This window comes from Dermacentor andersoni, chromosome 9, assembly GCF_023375885.2.
Source record: "Dermacentor andersoni chromosome 9, qqDerAnde1_hic_scaffold, whole genome shotgun sequence".
NCBI classification, from domain to species: Eukaryota; Metazoa; Arthropoda; class Arachnida; order Ixodida; family Ixodidae; genus Dermacentor; species Dermacentor andersoni.
Window position 1 is genome coordinate 77265163 of NC_092822.1, and position 24897 is coordinate 77290059.

Sequence of the window (24897 nt, forward strand, 5' to 3'; positions counted from 1 at the left end):
CACGTCCATTTAGTGTCTATGTGAAGAAGTTTTGTGAGAGGAAGAGTGATATTGCTGAACGGAAGTATGTATTGACGGTATTGAGAGTTCTTTCTCTAGTTTGAATGTTGGAAACTTAAATATCGCACCAACGTTGCTTTGCTTAGGTGTTACAGTTCCTTGTAAAATTTTGTGGCCCTCATAGACGATGCTGGACTTGGCAAATTGGCACTTCTCGCATTTCAGTTTTACATTATCGGCCTTAAAAGCTTTCAGTAATCGCTCGAGATGTCGCGATAGTCGTCAAATGGCTTCGAATATAGACAACATCGTCAAAGAACTTGATTACATTATTGAGCAGACGTTTATCTATTATTGACTCTTGGTTTTTTTAAGTATAGCAGCAGGGTTCTTTACCCGAAATGGCCTCACCAGCCATTTATAATAGGCATCAATTGTGACAAACGCAGTGTTCTGAACGTCGTCAGGATGCATTCGGACCTGCCAGTATCTGGAAGTCACATCCGACGTATCAAAAACTTTGTATTTCCCAAGTGGTCAAGGACATCGTCAATCCGCGGAATTGATTGATATTTCGGCACCGTTACGGAGTTCACCTTGTTGTAGTCAATAGATAAACGAGTGTGCCCATCTCCATTCTTTTCCACTGGAATTACTGGTGCTGCATAGGGGGACAAGAGGACAATGATGGCCTCACAACGCCTTCGTTAACAAGGATGTCAGCTTGCTTTTTTATTTCTGTCTTCTGTGCTTGCGAACATCTGTACAGTGCTGTATAGTGATGGATTGGAACAGCATTGGTAAGTGCCATCCTATGTTGCTCATTATATGCATCCAATATCCGTCTGGAATTTCGAGAATATATGTTAGAGGGATGTCGGGAGTATAGACAGACTGCGTTTACAATATATATACAAGCAGAGTCAATGTGATTAAGATGGCTGACCAGCAACAACCAGCAGCCGGCATCTCGCGATCTTCTTCCTTTCTCTTCTTTTATCCGTGCGTAACAGGACCCCCCGACTGCTGAAGCGCCGTCTCGGCACCTGCCAAGGAAGTATATCGTCAGTCGCGAACCGTGCACGATCTCAACAGGCTTCGTACATGAGGATGGATCAAACTGTAACGGCAAGATCTCGCAATTGACGTCGTTAACTTGACGTAGGACTTCATAAGGCCCTTTGTAACGCAATAGCTAAGCGGAATCCCAGAAGGTGAAGCGAAGCAATTAATGAAGGGAAAATTATACATCCATCCGTTCGTAGCAATTGCTACAAAGGAAACCCATACGGGTTCCTCGAAAGAAAAGCCTCGCAGTTGAAGAAAAATTCGTCCTGGTCTGTGACTCGAACCCGGGGCCACCGCCTTTCCGGGGTAGCCGCTCTACCATCTCAGCTAACCAGGCGGCTAGCAGATGGCAGGGCGAAGTCAAATTTGTCGACAACTCGAAGCAAAAGCAAGAATTTGACGTAATTCTTCTGCGGAATCCTGCAAGGTGGAGCGAAGCAATTCGTGATTAATACTGATGATGATGAATAATTAACCATAAAGACGCTTAATAATAATAATGATGTTTAATAATAACCAAGGTTAATAACTAATAATGATTTATATTCGCTTTGCAAGCGGCCTAGCGGAGCGACAAACACGGTGCGCTTACAAGCTGTCTGAGCGGAGCGCGAAGCGTAGACGCCGTCTTTCGCTAGCGCGTTTGGTCGATGCGCACGACCTCGCTCGTGCGTACGTCGAAACACCTCGCTTGCCTCGCTCTTTCCAAGATGGCTGCCTCCAGTGACATTTTCTTAACCTTGCTGTGCATTTCAACCACGCCTTTATGTTCGTCTTTGCAGCGCAAGCCACAAAAGCGATTTCGCATAGAAGAAGATTCATGTTTGCTACAAGAAGTTGAAAGCGCTGACCCTTTCGAATACCCCGTAGCGTGGGAAGATGTGGCGCGCACTGTGCAGCACGTTGGCTTGCGTTGACATCAGAAAGGATTGGATTGGATACGAGAAGGAAGCTCGCTGACTCTCATGTGATGTTCTCCAAGACGGTGCTTTATTTTCCACTGGATAAAATGAACCGGTAACGCAGTGCAAACGCACGTCTGGATACTTCATGAACAAATATGTCATATGTATTCATTTTGCTTTATAGAAGTGATCACTGGGTGTTTTTATTTTGCTTAATTACCCTGAATTTGGCAAGAGGGCGCTGCAACAATGAAAGGTCCACTGCGCTAAGCTAAACGTATAGCTAAAACGTGAAAATCACCCGCCGCTCCCCTATGGCTTAGCGGGGCAACACGGAAAGGAACGTACCGTAAAGACGCTCAACTAAGAGACTCTACTGACGAATGCCCGTGGAGCGGGGACACGCCAACCTTACCGCACATAACGTGGATGTGGCCAAACCAATTTACACATATAAATGCCAAGCAACTAAAAGCACAAGGCTTTAACACGAAGTGGGCTTACGGAAGAGGGTCAGGATAGCCAACCGGTTCTCCTGAACCAAGCCCAGCGAGTGGCTCGAAGCAGTGGAGCCCTGCAATAGGGGCCCCACCACGTCATCTCAAATTTTGTTTCATTCTATAATGTTTCTCCCTCTTCCCTGGAGTTGCCAGTTGGTCGACAAGAATATGGATGTCGGTTTTCCCTCCGTGGCATCAGTTCATCGCGCTCCTGAACCCCCGTCCCACGGTGCAGCCGCTGGCGGCAGCTATGCGCGTCTCCTTGTATATAACGAGGACCTAACATGGCAAGTAGCGCCACTGAAGGCTGTGGTCACTGCCATCCGAACACGCCGGCCTCGTTCTTCGTCACGACCTCACCGCCCCAGCCCCGGTCACTGTGGACGTTGTTCTCCTTCCCGTTACGCGTTGCTAGTACCACCGTCGCTATGGCTCTCGCGCATACCAGTGCCGCCAGCACTGCTCCTACGAGGGAAACAGTTCGGCCGAACACCGACGGCGACCGCTGTTGCCAACCCGAGATCCAGTCGCCTTTTGCCGATCACCACCTTGTCAGCAAAAACCGCTTATCTCATCGACAATGGATCCGAGATCTGCGTCCTTCTTCCTACGTTGGCTGAACACCGCCATCCTCCCAACTCTCCTCCTCTCACCACGGTCAGCGGATCGACCATCCGGACCTACGGCCAAAAGTCGGCGACTCATGACATCGACTCTTGAAGTATCTTTTGCTGGACCTCCGTCATCGCGGCCGCGCACCAGCCCATCGTCAGAGCCGACTTTCTTTGGTACTACAAGCTCGTCGTCGACGGCGGCACAGCCGCATCTTGGACTCCGAGACGAGCTTGACCGTCCAAGATGTTTCCTCTCGCGCTCCACCACTTTGGCTGCTCCAGGCGCACATAGTCGTCCCCAACCCTTGGTCAGCCATTCTTGCCGAGTTTCTGGACGTCTTTTGGCTGCCCTCCTTTCAGTCCTCAGTCACTCACAGCGTGACACATCATAGCATCACAACTGGCCCTTCCCTGTTTGCTCGGGGTCGTCCCCTCGCGCCGGATTGTCTAGCTGCCGCAAAAGAGGAGTTTGAACACATGCTTGACATTTGTTTAATTCGTCCCTCCTCCAGTCCTTGGGTCTCACCACTCAATTGGTACCCAAGAAAACCCAGACTGGCACCCCGGCAATTGGTACGCAATATGGTACCCAAGCAAACCGGTGACTGGCACCCCGGTGGCGATTACTCTACTCTAAACAAGGCTAATGTCCCGCGCCCTTACCCAATACCTCACATTCAGGATTTTACGTCAGCACTGCGAAGCTGCACCTTTTTAGCAAGGTCGACCTGGTGAAAGCTTATCACCAGATGCTTGTGGAGCCCTTGAATATTCCCAAGACCGCCATTATAACACCCTTCGGCGTGTTCCAATAACTGTGCCCGCATTTCGGTCTTCGTAATGCGGCTCAGACCTTTCAGCGTTTCGTTGGCCAGGCACTACGAGGCTTGACGTGCTGCTTTGCCTATCCTGACATCCTCGTCTACAGAACCACCGCCGAAGCTCACGACTTCCATCTACATCACGTGCTCGCTAGAATCAGCAAGTTTGGTCTTGTTAACGGTCCGAACATCGAGTTCGATGTTATGGAGTTGGATTTCATCGGCCATCGCGCCAACGCACATGGCATTCGTCCACTCCCGGCCCGGCCCGCATCACAGCCTTCCGTGAATCTGCTCAGCCATCCACCACCAGACAACAGCGCGAATTTTTTAGCCTCGCCACTTCAGTCCTCGCTGCGCCAATATACTGTAGCCTCTCCATGACCTTCTCTTGGGCCCTAAGATACCGAATACTCCCGCGGCCTAGAACGACACCGTTGACCGCGCGTTTAGAAGCATCAAAGAAGTCAACCCGGCACGACGCTCCTCGTCCACCCCAAACGTGACACCCCAACATCAGTCATGGCTACCCGCCGTGGTTGCTGAGTGGCTATGGTGTTGGGCTTCTGAGCACGAGGTCGCGGGATCGAATCCCGGCCACGGCGGCCGCATTTCGATGGGGGCGAAATGCGAAAACACCCGTGTACTTAGATTTAGGTGCACGTTAAAGATCCCCAGGTGGTCGAAATTTCCGGAGTCCTCCACTACGGCGTGCCTCATAATCAGAAAGTGGTTTTGGCACGTTAAACCCCATAGTCAGTCAGTCAAATCCGTCATGGCTGACGCATCGGACACCGCTGTCGGCGCAGTCTTGTAGCAGTTAGTTACTTGTGCTTGGCAGCCCATCGCCTTCTTTTACCAGAAACTTGCGCCTTCTGTGTGCCGCTACAGCACGTTCGACCGAGAGCCGCTCACCATCTGTTTCGCTGTGAAGCACCTTCACAGAAAGGAACCAACAAAGACACAAGTACACAGGAGGGATGGGTCCATGTGTATTGCGCTACTCGTCAATGTTTTCCCGTATTATGCTCGTTTCAAAGTAATCAAGCGTGTATTTAAAAACTTTCTATTGCTCATCAGCGGCCGGGAAGATACGGTCTCCGTCGACCATCTGAAGCCTGGCTACTCGGACTCTGACGCTTCAGCCACTTGTGCTGTCCCATTCCCTCCCGACTAGGCCGGTCCTACTTGCCGCGTGGGTTTCGCACCACCACCATGCGCTCTTCGTGATTTGTCCAGCTCACAGCTTCCTCACTAGAAAGGGGGCCCTGTAACGCACAACTACGTGTCACAGTGGTCCGATCACAAACGACGATGACGACGATGACGACGATGACGCGAGCAGTGGAATCGGTGGTTGCGAAATCGAAGGCCAGTGGCATTTGGTCTAGCTCCCGCCTGATGGAGTGGGCTCTGTTATATAATTAGTGGACTGCAGGCACAAACGTTTGTTTTTGCTTCTTCCACAGACTAACCCAAATGAGTAGTTTGGTTTCCGTCCTCTGCATAATCTTGCTTAACGTAGAAATTTTTAACAAGGAAGCTGCTGTAAGACCTACACGAACAAATCTTTTGCATTTAAAGGCTGTCTGACAGCGTAACTGACAGGGGAAAAGAACGTCTATATCGTCGCCCTCGCGGTGCCCACCCCTTTTGTGATCTTGCCATTGTCATCATTGGATCTGCTCCGTGGGCAGGTTCCTTGCGGCCAGCCCGTTGTCGTTTTGCAGCGAAGCTGTATACAGCTACACTCCGGCGGTTGTGGATGTCAGTGCGCCTACGCGTCAACACAAAAAAAAAGATTCCGTCTCCTGTTTCTCGAGAATGCTCTGTAGCTGTCAATCTAATGTAGATATCTTGCAAAACATTATGCTGAAATTAGCCGGCAAGACGACTCTGTTCTTACGCCGTTTATTTTACTTGGCGTAATTAGTTCACAGTGATGTTGTAAACGTTACAGCTGTGGAATAAAAGTATTTTTCCGAGCGTGAAAAAAGCCCGCGAATACACGCAAAGTGCTTCGAGCGGACAGTCGCGCGGCAATTTTGCGTGAATTTGCGGGCTTCTTTCATGCTCAGATAAAACATTCATGTAGCACGTATTGAGCAACAGAAAGCTATATGGGGAGATTTTGATGCCGCTCTACAATTGTCTCAGTCACACTTTTCATCTAGTTATATTTGAGAAGGTTAAATAATAATGAAGACTAATTGCCTTGTTAAGCGGAACGAGAAAATTAATTTCAGTATTCTCTAGCGACGGCAAACAACATTACCTTAGTTCTGTTTACCAACGTGGCATTGGCATATCTTTAAACTCTGACTAAAGTTGGCTGGGACACCCTATACATAGGTGCGCCTATTGTGGTAAAACGGACCACAGCTTCGCTTCTCGTGTTTTCACAGAGTGGAAGGGCTGATAAATTTTATTTTACTCCGCTTTGTTTTTGGGAAGGCAAGCACCTTACAGTTTTTATGCCGATAGAGTAGCGGACGTGGGCTGTCGAAAGCTTGCTGCGCCGCAGAAGCGATGCACGACGCCATGATTGTGCAGACACAGCGCGTGACCGGCATGAAGACATTGCGCTGCCGCCGAAGAAAGAAAGAATGAATGTGAACCAATAGGCAACTGGCTTGCGGGGGCATGCTGATGGTGACGGGGTCATCGTGACGAATTGCAGGGCGGTGATGTTGACGTCACAGGGCGCCCTATTTTTTTCACGCGTCACTTTCTCTTTCGGAAACAGATAACGCTGTAAATACAGTCCCACTTGTAGTCTCGTGGATTTTATGGGTGTAATTAAGCGTTATGTCCCTTTTGTCTCTGAGAGTAGCTGTAAGCAAGGAAATGCTCATACACGCTGTACACACGCAAAGGTACGCATGTGCACACAGACACGCACACACATACTCTCAAATATGCGTGCTAATACACGCCCACACACGTTCACATACACACATATTATTACACGTCCATGCACGTAAGCACGCAAGGACACACACAGCTGGCACACACACGCACAAAAATGTACGCATGCACGCGTACAAACACTAACACCACGTGCACACGCATGCGCGCGTATGCGAGGACACACAGATGTATGCACACACACCAATTCAGGGATGCACACACGCGCGAGCCGACTCACAAACGCATTCACGGACTCGCGCGCGCGAATATTGACGTACGCAGGCACGCGCACGCGAACGCAAGCATACGAATGCACGCTCAAGACATGCACAAGAATAATCACTCTCTCTCCCTCTCTGCTGGCTCTTAGAAACGTGTGCCAGCAAACTGACTGAATTACATTAGCTCTGCCAGTATACCGTTGCAACGCCAACTGTAATGAATCACCTTGCAGTTTAAATTTGGAGCATCGTCTTCAAGTCAATGGTCCTCGGCCTAGAGGTTGCGATACGATTTGCTCCTGTCGTGTTTCTTAACTGCTAATCTCGGGCCAAAACACTGCTTTAACACAGCACGAATGTTAAGAATAAGTGCGGTAAATGCATGTGCGTTTAGAAAGAAGTATTTTCTCGGCGCTGTTGTTCGAAACTTTATTGAAACTCGGCCGATATTGTGAAATATCATCTCCTGAAGACTTTGCCCATTCCGTATGCAGGTGCACTGCCGTGAAGTTTCACAGAATGCCGAAGGGGCAATGTCCAATATTCCTGGACGTGTCCAAGTGTTACTGTTTTTCCAACCAACGAACCAATCGCACAAGGAATTTCCGAATATAATATGCTCATAGTTAGTTGTAAGTTGCCGTAAAAAGCACACAAGTAGAATTTGCTCACCCCAGTCATGAAAACTGTGAGATAACGCACGAGCTCTTCATTGGAGACATTCCTTGCGTAATTTTTGTCAACGACTATGTACACTTCCGGGTAGATTGTTGCGAGAGTTTGCGCCTGTGGAGCACGGCTTTCTGTTTGGAAGCAACAAAGAAACGAAATACTTTGTTTTAGAATGGCGCACACTCAGCATTAGCAGTCCAGAAATTCAACATTCGAATTATGTAGTTTAACGTTCCAAACTTAGCACCATGGAGGCTGAACCACGCCGTACTCGAGTCTTCGAATTAATTTTGGCCACTTGGATTTGTTAAAGGTGCATCTATGTTTAAGTACGCGAGCGTTTTTGCATTCTGCCTCCATTGGAATGCAGCAGCCGCAACCGGTAATTCAGCCCGTGACCTCAATTACAGATGTAAAACGGCATAGGCACTGAGCCATCGCGGTAAGTCGTGGCGCCGAGAAATGAGTGCCCGGAACAGAATATTTACATTTTAATAGGAAGCTTTAGCTCGGGTGCTCCTATCTAAATATATGTAAAAGGAGAATTCGTTTTTCTCGACGACCACTGCACCAAATTTGACGACGTTTGCTGCATTTAAAACAAAAACTTAGTCTAGTGACTGTTGGTCTTGAATTTCTTATTTAGGTTGTGAATTTTTTTATTAAAAATTGGCGAAAACCTAAAATATTCAAAACAAGCAAACTATCATATTTGCAACTCTGTAACTCATCAACTGAAAATTAAAATACAATTCCGTGAAATGCATCTAATAGTACATCAAAAGCGGACAAAATTGATATGTTACACATGAATATCAGAAAATTTAATGAGATGGAAATACAGCTTTAGCAGAACCCTTGTAAACAACGTAACAAATTCACGGAAGATGTAGAATGACAAATCGAATTTGTCCGCTTTTAATTGTCTAATGGATGCCGTTTACAGAACCGCGATATGTGTTCTTGATGCAGACCTATGAATTTAAAAACTTCGTGCGTCTATATTTTCCAAATTACCGAATTTTCGAAAATCCATTTCACAAAATTCAAACCCAAAATCCAAATTCCGCTACCAACAGTCACTATAACTTAATTTTATCTCTCAAAGCAACAAATTTTATTAAAATCGGTCCAGGGGTTATCTCAGAAAAGCGTTTTTGCATTTTACGTGTATTTGAACAGGCCGCGTCGGAGTTGGGCCCGAGCTAAAGCTTCCTCTTAACGCGACAGCGTTAAGGCCCGCGTGTGGCAGAAAATTTGACAACGCCGTCGGCGGCGTTGTCTTTGAGAAAAAGGCATCCCGAACCACAACTGGACGGCGCACGCGAATCTCGGAGGCTGTGCCTCTAAAATAGGTATAGGTTTTCTGGAGCCACCCACGACCCAAAACACTATGAGCTGAGGCATGTCATGACATCTGTGTGCGCATAGATATATTGATTTTGCTCCTTAACCTGGACGGGAGGGGGGGCGGGGGCGCAGCGGCGAAATGTCTCAATAAATGGGCTGCTTTTAATTTTCATTCACTGCAATCTTCTATAACCTTTGACGACTGTTGCGTTCAACCAACCAACAAAGACGTGTAAAAAAAGGAGTTCACAAATAGTCCCCTCAATAATGCCCCCAGGGCCATGAGGGTATCTGAAATAAATAAATAAAAATAAGTAAATAAAGTTCGAATTGTCTGCCTGTATTCCTCCCGAAATATGTCGTTTACGTAACCAAAATTTCTGATTGCGAATCTTTCTTTACACCCGTTTAAAGAGAGAAATCCCACTATTTTTGTGTGCACTTACCAACGATAATGGCGGGTCGCGTATTGTTGTCTGTTTTATAAATAGGAAAGAACAAAAATGAGGTAAGCAACACATGTAGCTATCTGATCAGTCAAGTGACATCAATGCAAGGATTCACACTATGAGTGTTCAGTATAAGGAAACGTCAGAACTTATGATATATTTAACTGTGAAAATCCCTGAGTATTTAGAAAATACTTTTTCATTCCACTTGTTTCTAGGTCTTTAAACAATTACTCGCCTTTTTGTACGATGCAAAAATCCATACACAACTTTATTAATTGCAAGGTATCTAACTATATAGGTTATCTTTGACGTAGTGCCATAATACTCTTCGAAGATTTCGTAATAATTGACGGTGGCGACAAAGCCGTATACTTTGGTTTAGGTGCACGTTAAAGAACCCCAGTTCGTCCAAATTTACGGAGTCCTCCATTACAGCCTGCCTCATAATCAGATCGTGGTTTTGGCTTGTGAAACCCCATGAATTAACGGTGGCGACAAGCACGGCCACTGCTGTCAAATGTCTCAACATTGTGCTCGATCGCTTGCTGTTTTTCTTCGCGAATTTAATGACTTTCCGTTTTTTGAGCGGTTTCTCTCCAAGTTATCTTCTAAAAAAATTTACATGTACTTCATGGGTAATATCTACATTTTCATGTGTTTCTAGTTGAGATCATACAAAAAGCAGTGAAATTGGGCATTTCGTAGTATAACTACCGCACATGTTCGTTCTCTTCGAAACCGGCTCTAAATTTGTTGTTTCGTTCCTTTTATTCCATACTCGATGAGTTTGAACATAGCCCCGGCGGTCCTAAGTTGAACATCACCGCAGAACACCAGCGTAATTCAATAACATGCGAATAATATGGGTATTTACTGCACTTATTCGCAGCTTTCCTGCTGCGTTAGAGCAGTGTTTTAATCCTGAAAACAATTCTGGCATAATGCAGCAAAAACGTTACAACTAAGTGCCATAAACACGCTTATTAATAAAAGGGCGTACCCTTTCAACGTTGGTCTCTGAAGATATTGGAAATTCCGGCAGCTTTTCGAAAGACAATTTTTGAAAATTCTGCGCGCTAAGTTACGCTGGTGCACTGCCATTAAGTTCGACAGATAGCCGAACAGGCAATCCAGAAAATTTGAGGACAGCATTTTGTTATGTAACAAAGATTACAAGAAACACTATTCATTCTTCTTATTCATAACAATTATATCACTACGCAGTAGTTTTCTGCCCAAGCGAACATCATTTGCCAGAAACACCAAAGCAATTCATCCTATAAATTATGTAAATACATTAATTTAGAGGTTCAAGTTGAAGGGAATCGTTAAAAATTGTATTTGCGTGTTTCTACAATTCAAAGCGAGCACGTAAGCTGAACTAAAGGGCCTCAAATTATTAGTTCAACTTTACCGACCGACACATACAGCGCTGCGAAGGGCGGCTCGCAGATGCATCCCCTGGTTGACTTAGTAGGGCGGCGTAAGATGAAGCTTGACTTTACGGTGCAATAAAGCAGTGTGTTTCGCCTCTACTTTGGAACTGACTATAGACGCAATCGGGAGAGGAGCAAAGCGCCAATCGGATTAGGATCGTGGAAAGAAGGAATTGCGCCGCAAGCTTTATTTTACGCCACGTTTTTACTTCGCACACGAGTTCAGCAGAGAGCCGCATTTTTCAGTTTTGCGTGCGTAATGAAATACACTCTGCGAATAACTTGACAACAGTTATCGCGGTTTACAAGGGTATTTCGAAATCTATAAGCACGGAACTAGGCTTTTATGACAAAGTTGCTAACTGAGAAGGTATCAGATGCAAATATGTTTTATTAGTAGATGGGTGAAGGTTTGCTTTACTTCTTGCTGGAAATTATATCACCGTGGAACATAAATATTCAGTAAGGATGTAATTTGCAAATACGGCCTCAATTCTAGGAACGCTAGAAGAGAGATGTTGGTAGATATTCTCGGAAAGGAATAAGCTGCAAGTAATGAACACGTTCTTCAGAACGCGTATCAACAGACAGTGGACCTAGAAAAGCCCTAATGGTGAAACTAGAAATGAAGTCGATTTCATACTACCTGCCTCAGAATGGAGAAGTTTTAGGTAGGGTAAAATGTAGTGATCAAAGGTTAGTGAGGTCTAGCTTCACCTCAGTTTAAATAGAGAAAGGGTAAAATTGTTCACGAAGAAACAGGCCAACGTAGACACAGTAAGGGTAAAGGCAGACCAATTCGGGCTGGTACTTGCACACAAATATGCTGCCTTGGAACAGGGAGATGAAGATGACATAGAGGTAATGAATGAAACCGTAACTAGGCTGAGGCTGGATTTAGAAGCAGCATTTGAAGTGCGAGGTAAGGCACCAAGGCATCTAGTGAAATGAAAGAATGAAAGTGCCCAATCCAAGAGATAATATAAAATTCGAGGAACTGTCAAACTGATCAAAAAGATGAAAATAAGGGATATACGAAATTATAACGTCTGAAAGACTGAGAAAGCAGTAAAACATGGACGCAGCATGAAATCAGTGAGAAGTGGGATAAAGCAGACCAAAACGTATGCAGTGAAAGTTAAGAAGGGTAATTTAATCAGTAATCTAGCATATATAGTAAAAACAGCGGAATAATTCTATACTGACTTGTACAGTACCCTAAGCAGCCACGATACCTCCATTCGCATTTGCAATGAACTGGCTGCAGAGGATCCTTCTATAACTAGCGATGAAGTTAGAAGGGTCTTGCAAGACATGAAAAGGTGAAGAGCGGATGGAGAAGATGGAATATATAACAGTCGATGTAATCAAAGATAGAGGAGCGACATGCTGGAAAAACTAGCGGCCCTTTATACGAACTATCTATTGACTTCAAGCGTCCCAGAGAACTAGAAGAACGCCAACATTATAGTAATCTACAAAAAGGACGACGGTTACGATTTAAAAATTTTTACGCCCATTAGCTTACTACAAGTATTACATAAAATAGTCACCAAGACAACTTCTAATACAATAAAGGAAACACTGTACTTCAGTCAATCAAGGGAACAGGCTGGCTTCAGGAAGGGATACTCTACATTGGATCACATCTTCGTCATCAATCAGGTAGTCGAGAAATTTGCAGAGTACAATCAGCCTCTCTGTATGGGTTTCGTAGATTAGAATAAAGGTATTTTATTCAGTAGAGATACTAGCAATCATAGAGACAATACGTAATCAAGCGGCACTAGACGCTTACATAGATATCTTGGGAAATATCTACAGAGATTCCACAGCTACCTTAATTCTCGAAGAGAAAAGTTGGAAGATAGCTACAAAGGAAGTGGTCAGACAAGGAGGCAATCTCTCCAATGCTATTCACTGCGTGCTTGGAAGAAATATTCAAGCTATTAAACTGGTAAGGCTTAGGGAGTAAGGATCGACGGCGAATATCTCAGCAACCTTCGGCTTGCAGATGATTAATTTCGTAGAAAATTTCGCATATCACCTTGGGTATCCTCTACTGGAATCATATTTATTTCTTCCAGATCATGTGCTATTGATAAATGAAGAGCTCGTCTGCTCGTTTTCAGAGGTTTAATTCGGAAATGCGCATTGATTATTCCACTCTGTAAAGAAAAAGTAGCTGTTTTGTAAAGAAGATAGAGATGGCAACATAAAATCTCTATAAAGTACGAAAAAACTTAGATGGTTAATTACAGTTCACTCAGACCAACTTGCATACGGTACGACAAGGCAGCTGAAATGGAATAGACAATAATCAAACCTATGGCGACAGCAAGATCACAACAAAGAAGTGCTGCGTAGAGAGTGTTTCAGTGCCGGTGTGACGGGATGACCGCCTTTAAAGACGCCAAATTGACGGTTTCCTTCAGCTCAGAGACCTTGCCCCCGCAGGGGCGTTTGCGTCAGCAGGCGTTTGGTATGTTGCGACACCACGTGCCCGAGCACAGGAGGGTAGGCCCCTTCCGCCTTCTCTTTTCCTCTCTCTTCATCTTTTTCTCCCCACACCCCTTTCCCCATGCAGTGCTGTTGAGGTGTCCTGTGAGAGACAGTTACGGCACTGCACTTATCTCTTCTATTCTCTTTAGAGTCACTTCACACACACCTTGCACCATTGGTACATCCAGAGGTAGCCTAGCACGCGCAGCAATAACCATATTTTGATTCTAACATTGTCTTACCGTTCTGCGTAGGGGGTGAATCGTTCTAAGTACCCCACTTAAGGTGTTCGTTCTATTCACTTGGTCATAAAATGTTATTTAAATGCAAGTCATCATTTAGCAAAGCTTCTTTCAGCACAGTAACACAGTCGGTCGCACTTAAGTCAGCAGCTGAGCAGCACACCAGCAGATCAGACGATAATGACTGTTTTGTTAAATCCATCTAACATGCGCACTGAACATGCAGAATTTCGCGAAATACCATGTGAAAAGCTGAACAAAGGGCTTGAGCGAATCGGCCCCACCCACATACTTACATAACTGTGGGAGATGAAAAAAGTAGACTAATCACTCATTGGTACATACATACATACATACATACATACATACATACATACATACATACATACATACATACATACATACATACATACATGCATGCATGCATACATGCATGCATACATACCTACATACATACATACATACATGACATGCTTGTACTACAGGGGACCTCTTGCACAAAGGTTCACGAAATGCTCCTAAGAGAAACGTGGAAGCGACGTCAGGTAAAGCTGCAGATTGTCGAATGCAGCTAGGGCATTCATGGCCGTCATAGTTCTTCGTTCATTAACAGGCTCTTCATCACTGTTGCCTTCGTTTATTCGCATCCTTTCCGCCATAGAAGGCTTTGAAGAGGTCGTCGGTTATCAGTTAACATCATGCCGTATTCACCTCCAACGTAATCGTCAACAGCCGCACGCACTTCTGTGTTACAACAAGCAGCTTGTGAGCTGAGCTATTCCTGAAGCAGTGCACTAGGACTAACACTCGCTGACATGCGTAAGTCGTCAAGTGCGTCAGTAGCGATGCCGTTAGCGTTAGCGCAGCTAAGTGGCCTCTGTGCAGGGCAGGGTAGCACTACGCGGCGGATGTTCAAATCAGCCGACAGGGTGCCGAATTGCCTTCGTTGTACAGGCGAATTCGTTGCTCACAGTAGATGTTCACACTACATATGAAAGAGGTATTCGGCCGGGACATAATCAATTCTTCGTTATACAGGTTATTTCGTTCTAGAGGCATTTTATTGTGCGCGCACGCGCACACACGCACGCACACAATACTCCCGTCAAATAGCGCAAGTGAATCAATAAGCCTGAACAAAAACGTAGACAGTAACAATAGCTATAAAACGTTTATGTAGACCAGATAGTTCTTTTATTAAAAGTATTGTAATGTGAAAATACTACTCCCTGCGTCAAATTATTAATCCGAATGCATTAATGGCTCTTGAGGCGCAAAATCCGACGTTGGCGGCGTGACCACATGTTGGTACAAAAAGGTTATGAACCCTAGACCTTTGGTGGGAGCCGAACCCACAACCTGTGGTGTTAATTAGTTCAAAATTATTCATACACAGTTAATTAATATATGCTTAATAGGATCCTCGAACCCACGACCTTTGGTGGCATTCCAACCCTCGACGTTTAGCGGGTACCGAACCGATGAACTTGGGTGTTGAGTAAGGCCAAGGTGATGAATGCGCAGCAAATTATGATATAGTTATTAGGCTTCAAGCAGCCCTGGTCATCTCACTCGGCAGCCTTCTACATATGATGCGCTCCGGTGCGTGTGTCTCGTGCATCGTGTCGCGAGCTGCGAGGTTAGAAAGCAGGGAAGAAGAATAAAAAAGGGCTTCTGCTCCTGCCATCGGTCCGAATGGTTCTCGGACCTTTCGCTTCTTACTCGCACATTGTTGTAGTGTGCCTGATCTCGGTCCCATAACGTGGTGACTCGGACATGATCGTATGGCGAGTACGACGTCGTGGACGAGGCATTGAATGGCAGACCGACCACCAGTGCAGAGGGCCTCGCCACAGTGCAGATTCACCTACCGCCCATTGGGTCACAATATCCTGCAGCCTAGTTTACTCAGGTGGAGGCCATCTTTGACCTTCGGCGCATTACCTTGCAGCATGCGACGTTCCTCCACGCTGTCTCGGAACTATATGCAAAGGAGGTTGAGGAGTTCCAAGATATTGTGGATGCACACCACGACACCACCCCCTATGACCACATCAAAACTAGGGTGCTGCAACGCAAGTCCGTGTGTGTGCGAAGACGCCTCCAGCTGCTTCACAACGAAGATGAGATCGGCGACCGTCGACCATCGGAACTTCTGCGTCGCATACGGCGGCTTCTTAGTGACTGTAGGCTGGACGCATATAGCCCGCAGCTTCGTGAACTGTTCCTTCAGGGCCTGCCACAGAATCTGGTAATCGCTTTGGCTACCACACCAGAAGACACGTACTTCGACAATCTTGCAGAGCTAGCAGACCGCATGGCTTACAGTTCAGAGGTACTGCGGCAACAACGACCGCTCCGCTGTCGCACCTCGAAGATAGGCAGTCTCGCTTTGAGTTAATGGTTGGCGAACTTGTTGAGACCATTACTGCACTCCGGTCATCGTCCCACAGTCGTCAGCGCGACCACGATTGCCGTTGCAGATTCCCATCTCAGTCCATCTCCCGTTCTGATCCGCGGCGCATACTTTTATTATCATGACGAATTACGCGTCAGCGCATGTAAGTGCCGTTCCCCTTGCAGCTGGAGAGGAGACGTGCCGCAGAGTCACTGATAGCGGCCGGTGACTCTTATCGTATGACAAGGCGACTGTTCTACGCTATTGACAGGATTGCCGGACAGTGATTTCTTGTGGACAGAGGCCGGCGTCGTTCCTGCCGCCCGATTAGATCGGTAGCGTGCCAAAACAACCGCGCCCCTTCAAGCAGCCAAAACCACTTTTATCAACACATATGGCCAGCACTCTCTTACCATCGACTTTCGTCTCCAACGCACCTTCCTATGGGTGCTCATAAATGCATATGCACGTGTGGCCATACTTGGCGTGGAGTTTCGAACCTGCTTCGCCCTTAGTGTTGACTTCAGCGTTCATCACCTTGCTGACACGACGACTAGGATGTCTATAGAAGGCATCGTCGTGCCTATGACATGAACCACTAGAACTGGGTATAATTCGTACGTATAGGAGCAGTTGGTCTTCAGCTCGGCACATTGCACCAAAGCGCGACCCAGGGTATTGGCGCCCATACGGTGGCTACCATGAACTCAACGCACGCCGTTCCAGATCACTGTCCACTCCCTCATACCAATGACTTCGCAGCCAACCTAGCTGGAACGGTAATATCCAGCAAGACAGTTTTAGTGAAGGCCTACCACAAATCCCTGTCGAGCCAGCGGACATCTCAAAGGCTACAATTGCGACAAGATTCGGGCTTTTCGAGTACACCCGCATCCCGTTCTGGCTGCGAAACGCTGCTCATATGCTCCAGAGGTCTCCTGGGGACTCCCCTCCATCTTCGCATACCTCAATGGCATCCTAGTACTAGCATTTTCCCTGAGCAGCACAGCCGCCATTTGCGCCCATGATTTTCTCGGTTCGAGGAACATGGCCTCCTCATATACCTATTTGGTATCCACGACATTGAGTTCCTCGGACACCGCGCGAGTCTCGAAGGAATCAGACCATTGGAAAAGACAGTTTAAGCCTTGCGAGAGTTCCCTCGCCCAACGTGACTGCGAAAGCTCTGTGAATTCTTTGGGCTGCTCGCCCCGCTGTGGTTGCATAGAGGCTATGGTGTTGCGCTGCAAAGCAGGAGGTCGCGGGATGGCATCCGGGCCACTGCGGCCGAGTTTCGATGAGGCCGAATTGAGAAAACACCCATGCACTTAGATTTAGGTGCGCGTTAAAGAACCCCAGGTGGTACAAATCTCCGCAGTATACCACTACAGCGTTACCTTTAAAGAGCCCCTCACCAGGCCCCATGGCAAAATTCGGTTATACGCTGGAAGTAGTTACGTATACTCTAGGGAGCGTTCTTCCGCAAAATTTTTTTCAAGTCGGCTCCATTAATACCCGAGATAGAAATCATTTAGTGCCGCGAACCCATGATTTCAGCAGGCGGGCTCCACTGCACAGCGAGGCTCCCTCTCCTCTCGCCCCCTGTAGCCTTCGCAAGCGAAATTCCCTCCCTGCGTTCACCCATGCCGGACCTCGAGGATCGCGTGAGACATACGTCACGGACCCCACCTGCATTCTTTTTCTCCTCGCTTTTTTTTTTTTTTCGGCGATTCGCATTTCCGCTGGTGGCGTTGCGCGTGGGCTGTACCGTTTCGCGCAGCGCAAGATTTTGCACGCTGTGCACAAGGACACACGAGTAGCGGTATAAATCAGTGCTACAGGAATACTGGGGCAAAACAAGCGGATCGCAGAACATAATCACGCGCTGGAACATGGTAGAAAATGGTATAGTTTCAGAACCTGCACACGTGACCGCACGGCCGTGGGAACAAGTAGACGAAGCGAAAGTACATCTCTCTTGCTTCAGTGCCAAGTGAAGCAAAAACACGCAGACATCCCGTTTGTGTGCTTTATTGTTCCTCTAAACTTCAATTCGTGAATTCAAGCCACAGATCCCACAAATAAGAGATGGTGCCTTAAATAATTCTCGAAGTCACATGTCACCACGAGCGACATCACACTGCGGACACGAGTACGCACGCGCAGGGACGCGAGTACGTTATCCTCCGGCTTGGAGCGCCGCGGCCGCGAGGAAAAAAAAAACGGCGTTCGGTTTGAAATTTCAGATCGTTCCGCGGAGCGGAGCGATGTAATACTTCGAAAACACGATCGTTATCTCACAATGTATGCTCTGCTCTTGTCAGCTGAAAATGGCCAGACCTGGTGAGGAGCCCTTTAGTATTCAGACCGTGGTTTTGGCACGTAAAACCATATAATTTAATTTTTTGGGGCTCCTCGACTTCCATTGCCGTTTTCTTCCCGGCACCGCCTAAATTATAGCCCTGACCTAGCTTCGCAAGAACACTAAAGCTCTGTCCGCTCCACTGCCCTGAACGTTTGACGCCGATGAGTCCTTCCAAGCTGCCAAAACGCATTGGCAGATGCCCGCCTGCTGGTGCATCCTCTACATGTCCCGCCCATTCGTCTTATCACCGATGTCTGTAGTGCGGCTCTCGGCGCAGTTTTACAGCAGTTCCAGCGAAACTGATGCTGTCCACTCACGTTTTTCTCACAGAAGCTGAAGCCTGCAGAAACGCGCTATAGCGCGTTCGGTCACGAGCTGCTTTCGGTATACTTGGGCGTTCGGCATTTCCGACACCTACTGGAAGGAAATTTGCTTTCACGTCCGCACTGATCACAAGCCCTTAACGTTCACTTTTCATCGTAATCCCAACACTTATGCCGCACGAGAGATACAGCACCTCAATTACTTCTCCCGGTTCACCGTGGACATACGATACATTCAAGGCCCCTTCGACGCAGCCGGAGATACCTTCTCCCGTATCGTCACAATATACACGATCCCAGTTGGCTTCAAATAAATTGCCACGGCACAGCGTTCAGACGTCGAGCTTCGGGACCGCCGGTCCACTACTACGTCATTAGCGCTGTCCGATGTTCCCTTCCATTTTCTTCAGGCACTATCGCTTACCACGTGTAAAATGGTCGAACACACCCATTCGTTCCATTCCAACTACAGCAACAAGTACTTGAGAAGCTACACAGCGCAAATCATCCCGGAGTTCGTGCCACAGAGTTTGTAATACTTCCCGCTTTCTGTGGCCGAGTATGAACTCTAACGTGCGCCGATGGGCTCGCTCGCAAATGCCTTCACTGTCAACGCTACGAGACGACACGACACACAAAGTCGCGAATTTACTCCTTTCGTCCACCTGACGCCCGGTTGGATCACATTCCCATCGACATCATTGGCCCGCTGCCAACATACCAAGGTGCTTGCTACACAGTCACTTGTGTAGACCGTTATTCCCGCTGGCCAGAAGCATTTCTTCTCATTGAAATAGTGGCACTTACAGCGGCTTTCGTGTTTGTCAATGGTTGCATATCGTGCTTTGGATGCCCAAGCATTGTTACGACCGATCGCGGCCGAGTGTGGTCTCTTCCGGGAACTCACATGCCCGCTTGGCCTCCGCTATATCCACACTACCGCGTGTCCCCAATAGGCGAATGTAATAGTTCATTGCTTTCACCGTCAACTCAAACCAGCCTTGATGGCCCGCCAGGCTCGCTCTTCTTGGGCTGAGGATTTTGATCTCTTCCTGCTAGGCATGGGCTTCTCGTTGAAGGAAGACGTCGGCTGCACGGCTTCGGAGCTGGTCTATGGTACAACGTTTCCATTAACCGGTGATTTTTTCGCACCAGCTACTGTTGCCACGCCTTATCCAGCCAGATATGTTCAGCAGCTCCGGATCTTGTTTGCACGATAGCGTCCTTTCCCTAGAGGGTGGCATCACCAAGTAATGTTTTTGTCAGCAAAGACATGTCTACAGTGAGCCACGCTTTCATACAGCGTGAAGGGATGAGACCATTTCTTACGTCTCCCTATGACGGTACCTTCAAGGTACTCAAGCGGACAGAAAAAACTGTTTACCATCGACCTCTACGGACGTAAAGAAGTCATGGCGATAGACAGGGTCAAACCAGCCTACCTAGTGACCTCGCCATTATTATCCGCTCTCAACGGCTCTACAGCCGATGAAATTACGGATATGCCCTATCGTATGGCATCAAACGCTGTTGTTTGGACGCCGCTGCACCGCTGCTTTTCTACTAAAAGCGGAGTGGGTGTGTGGAGGGAGGGGGGGAACTCTCTAGCATCTTCCTCGGCCGCCTTTTATATATGGGGCGCTCCGGCGCGTGTGTTTCGTGCTTCGCGCCGCGAGCTGCGAGATTAGAAAACAGGGAAGAAGAATAAAAAAGAGCTGATGCTCCTGCCATGGGACCGAACGGCTCTCAGGCCATTCGCTCGCTGCTCACACATTGTTGTAGTCGACCTAGCCTCGCTCCCTATAAGCGTGCTCGAACCTACGACCTTTCGTGGGAGTCGAACCCATGACAGTTGGGGCTAAATAAATCTAAGTAAGCTGACGCACTGTTAATTAATGCCGAGGTAATTAAGGCACTCAACGCATGACCTTTGTTGAAAATAGGACTCTCCAATTTTGGTCGGAGTCGAACCCACGTCCTAGCGTTGTGACATATTGTCGAAGCATCGCGGGGTGCTCGCAATGCTTTCGTAATCATCCACGTAGAAATAACTAAGTACCCCTTGAAATTTTGAATTTCGACCCACCGCGGTGGCTCAGTCGCCATGCCATTCACCTGCTAAGCAGGAGGCGGCGGGATCGGTACCAGGCACGGCGGTCGAATTTCTGTGGGGGCGGATTGGAAAACTGTGGAGAAAAGAAATAACGGAGGAGAGGACCTGGCCCATCTCTTTGTCAGGCGTTGTCACGTCGGAAGTTGTGGCGTTACTCCACCATCTTGTTGGGGCAGATTCTCCTCTAGTGTTTAGCTTTCTCGCCTTCGGCAGGCTACTGCCCCAGGGACCCGACCAACTGATCTATTCGCGGTGTATACCATCGCGATATCGTTACCTAAGTCACTTCGTCCTAGTAGCGTGCTGCAGTGTTGAAAGGAGTTCATAGTGAATTCCGTAGATTATACAGTGAAACCGGTCTCAGTTTCTTCGAGCTTCGCTGAAAATAAGTTTCCGCATTCTCACTGCACTGCAAGTATGCTCAGAAGATGAGCGGCTGCACATTTCATGCACGTCACGACACATCGACCTATGGCTGTGCAGATTATGAGAACAAACATGTATATTGGTCGCGTGTTTAAGAATCGTTTTGCTTTACTATACACGGTCCGGGCGGCGGTGATGTGACGAGCCACAGTGCGCCGACGAGTAAGCCACCAGAAGAGGACGTTGTTTCGCCTTTAGATACACTGACTGTAGTCTGAGTTACACTGTACTCATGGTAAGTGAAGCTTCACGGAAACAAAGTTCTGTGGCAGCCACTGCGCTGTGCCCAACAGTATTCGTGCGTATATGTGCGGCTAGCGCGTTGATAGGCTTACGTGCATCAACCATCAGGCGTTTGGTGTGCTTGCAAGGTGTATATGTTCTTCTGTCGAGCCTTGTTCACTCTTGCACGGCATCCACCAGCCTTCATATTTCTTCGCCCCTCGGGCACATAGATTACAGGTCTGTGGCAAAGAGCGTTCGTCCCTTAATTACTCATAGCAGCCGCTTCTTTCCCATCCTTGCACATGACTGTTTTGCGTGCTACAAATGCATCGTCCGCACTCAAGAGCAAGAATACTGCACAGCGGTCACTGATCTGCGAGGCGTTTATCGTGCATACACTGAAGCACAACGCTTTCAGTCTGTGATAATGCGTTAGTATGAATCCACAGAAGATGGCAAATTTGCTCCCTGATCGTCCGTGAAGTGATACGTGGCGTAGGGTGTTGCATGCGCCATCGTCTCACGCCTTTTACTTCTTCCAGTCCCACCTGGCCACCACAACAGCCGGGAGTGCACGGTCTAGTTAAGGCAGAGGAACAAAACTCGGAGACTAACGCAAACCTGGTTGGGGGTGGTGGTGGTGGAAAAATTTTATTGGTGAGAAGGCCAAAAGTAAAAGAATGAAGAAGCAGCGTTGTGGGGGCTTTCGGGCTGCCGGTTGTAGCGTCCAGGCCATGCCTAGTCGCGACGTCCTCCACCCAGTTCACCAGCCGAAGTTGGAGATCGGGCTCGGTGCAGGACAAAACGGCCTCCCACTGCTGCGGACTGGTTAGGTGCCAAGAGGCAGGGGGCAAGTGTGCCGGACAGGAGAATAAAATGTGAGGGTAATCGGTGCGGGAGCCGTCACATAAGCGGCAGGCTGGCGAGTGCGTCCCGGGGTAGTGTAGGGCAAGACATGCGGGAGTAAGATAGGTATGGGTCTGAAGGTGACGCCACAAGTGTTGATGGAGCTGGGAATGGGATTGGTGCGGAGAGGGGAAGGTGAGACGAGAGAGGCGATAGTGCAACGTGATATCGCGGTACGTGAGGAGCCCGTCCTGGCGCGGGGCAGCACAGAACATCACAACAAAACCATCGCTCTTCCCCGACAACGTGGCCGCTATAGCAAAAAATGCGATGTGAATTTTCCACACTTTTCCCCTAGCGCGTGGGGTGGGTAGGGCCTATTCTTATTTTCTTCCTTTCTTCAGGGCAAAAACGCTCGCGTACCGTGCAGGTAAAAAAAAAATTGGCAGTGGCTTAACCCGGTTATGCCAGGATATACGTAGCGATAGCTAAGGCATAGCATGGTTAGCCTTGGTTATTACTGATTGCAAGTCCAAGTTAGCCTGGTTGTCTAGCTATGTTGCGGCGTTTAGCCAGTCGTTCGGCGCGCTGTTCGTCTGTTTCCTGGGCGATTCGGTTCCTCTTCATCTCGTTCCGATGTCGATTGCAGGCCTCCTCCTGCTTATCAGAATTGACGCCGTCCATACTGCCGCCTCAACTGTGGTTGCGGCGCACGCGAGCTCTCCTTTCTAATCTTCCGACATGCTATCAGGCATGCGACGCAGCTGGCGAAGCGAGCGGAGGCGAACGCAACGACGAGGAATGCGATGTGACGAGGAACGCGGTGCCTTCTCGGAGCACGGCCACGGCAAAATCGCAAGTTCGCGGCCAATAAAGCTTTCGCTTTAAAACATCAGGCCGTAAGCATGTAGCCATACATAGCCTTCAACCACGGCGTCCCTCATGGCCCAATGCGCTCATTTTGGTTGTTTACCTTTATAGACTACTGAAATAAACAAAAATTATTGCATTTACTAGGGCTGACGATGACTAAAGCATTTGCTGTACATGGAAAGTGCGGTACTTGTTTAGATGCCGTGTATCACTTCGACGTACTGTATTCGACTGTTTACTTTTTGACCGGGTGTAGTGTTATTGACACGTTACGATTATTAATTAAATAAAAGTTGCATTGGTGGCACCATACGGTTAGAATAGCTAACGTCGTCCGGCAACCACCTACAAGTGACAAGCTCTCGGTGTTCGTGCTGGTAGGGCTTCTGCTGATCGCGAGCTGCGTGAGGATCGTAACCCATGTGCAGTTAGTTACCTGGAAGCTGCTGAGCCAGGATATGACCAAAGTTAGTTCCTTTAAATCACTCTTAATAGCGCTGGCATCGCAGCGCGTGGGTGCGCAGTCATTATGCAGTTTTCGTATTTAGCGGGCTATGGGTAATGCCCAGAAAAAATAACTGCACAGTACATAGTGTGTTGAACACGACGCGATATCACGGATATTCTAGAAATAACAGCTTTTGCATCGGAAGTCACACGCTTTATTCAAAAACTAGAAACTTGTTTACATAACTCCTCAATTATTCAGATTATTAGTACACAAAAATTGTTTTGCTGGCTGAAGGCGATTATTTATCGAGACCTGATAAACCTATATTGTAAGGCTTTATTAGGCACCATGGCTAATGACATCTGGTACACCCCGTATAGTTTATCAATAAACAAAGACGGCATCGCATTCTAAAAAAAGAAAGAAAAACTCATTCTAGTAGGTTTTCTAAACTTCTTCCGAATAAAAACGTACTAACTATATGAAAGTACCTTGGTAGACCTGACGCCATAATAACGTGTCTCAATGGCGTGGCGCAGATCCAAAATTCATAAAGAGGGCTTTGTGGCTAAATTTCCCACTAATAACGGAGCCCTATTTAAGTCAGTTCAATGTTAGCCGACATTGTAAAACATGGCCACGCCTGCCAAAATCGAATTCCTCCTGCTCTTCTACATACTTTTTACAATATAAAAATTCCCTTGGACGACCACCTACCATTTTAACGCCAGCCTGCAGCATATACATCAGCACAGAAGATTTGTGGACGATGTCTACGTAAAGGTTCTCTTGTTCTGCACTTCCGTTGACCTGAAAATAGAGAGTGCGAGTGCGTTATCGCAGTTCCTTTGGATTACCTATCGCGCTTTTGTCTACTGCTCTGAAAGGTCTCGCAATAAAGCATTACCATATTCGCTTCGGGTTTCACGTTACATCATGCTTCAGCTTCATTTTTCATTGTATGTAAACGTGTGTGGACACTCTTTGAATGATTGTGCAATCGTCAGTGTCCTGTTTCTTTTGTTTCTTTTTATTGCGATAACAATTATATTCACACTCCAGGCGAACTCCTGCCATCGCCGTGATGTTCGGTATAAAGACCAAGCGCGATAACATCGCGGCTGCGCGCCGCATACTGGAGGTGAGAGCAAGCTTGCCAGGGTGGTTCGATGCGCGGCCTGCTC

The 24897-nt window shown here is 47.4% G+C and overlaps 1 protein-coding gene across 2 annotated transcripts in view; it reads right to left on the bottom strand.

The window, feature by feature from the left end:
* LOC126527826 (A disintegrin and metalloproteinase with thrombospondin motifs like) overlaps positions 1–24506 on the bottom strand; it is a 104039-nt gene extending 79533 nt beyond the window's left edge. The window contains exon 1 of one of the 2 annotated variants that reach the window (XM_055069242.1): positions 24431–24506. In XM_055069242.1, coding sequence (XP_054925217.1) covers positions 24431–24460 — 30 coding nt within the window. In that variant the 5' untranslated portion in view covers positions 24461–24506. Of the gene's footprint in view, positions 1–7711; positions 7833–24430 lie in introns of those variants that run through there. The other variant, XM_055069243.1, reaches the window with a different exon arrangement.
* Between the last annotated feature and the right edge of the window lie 391 nt (positions 24507–24897).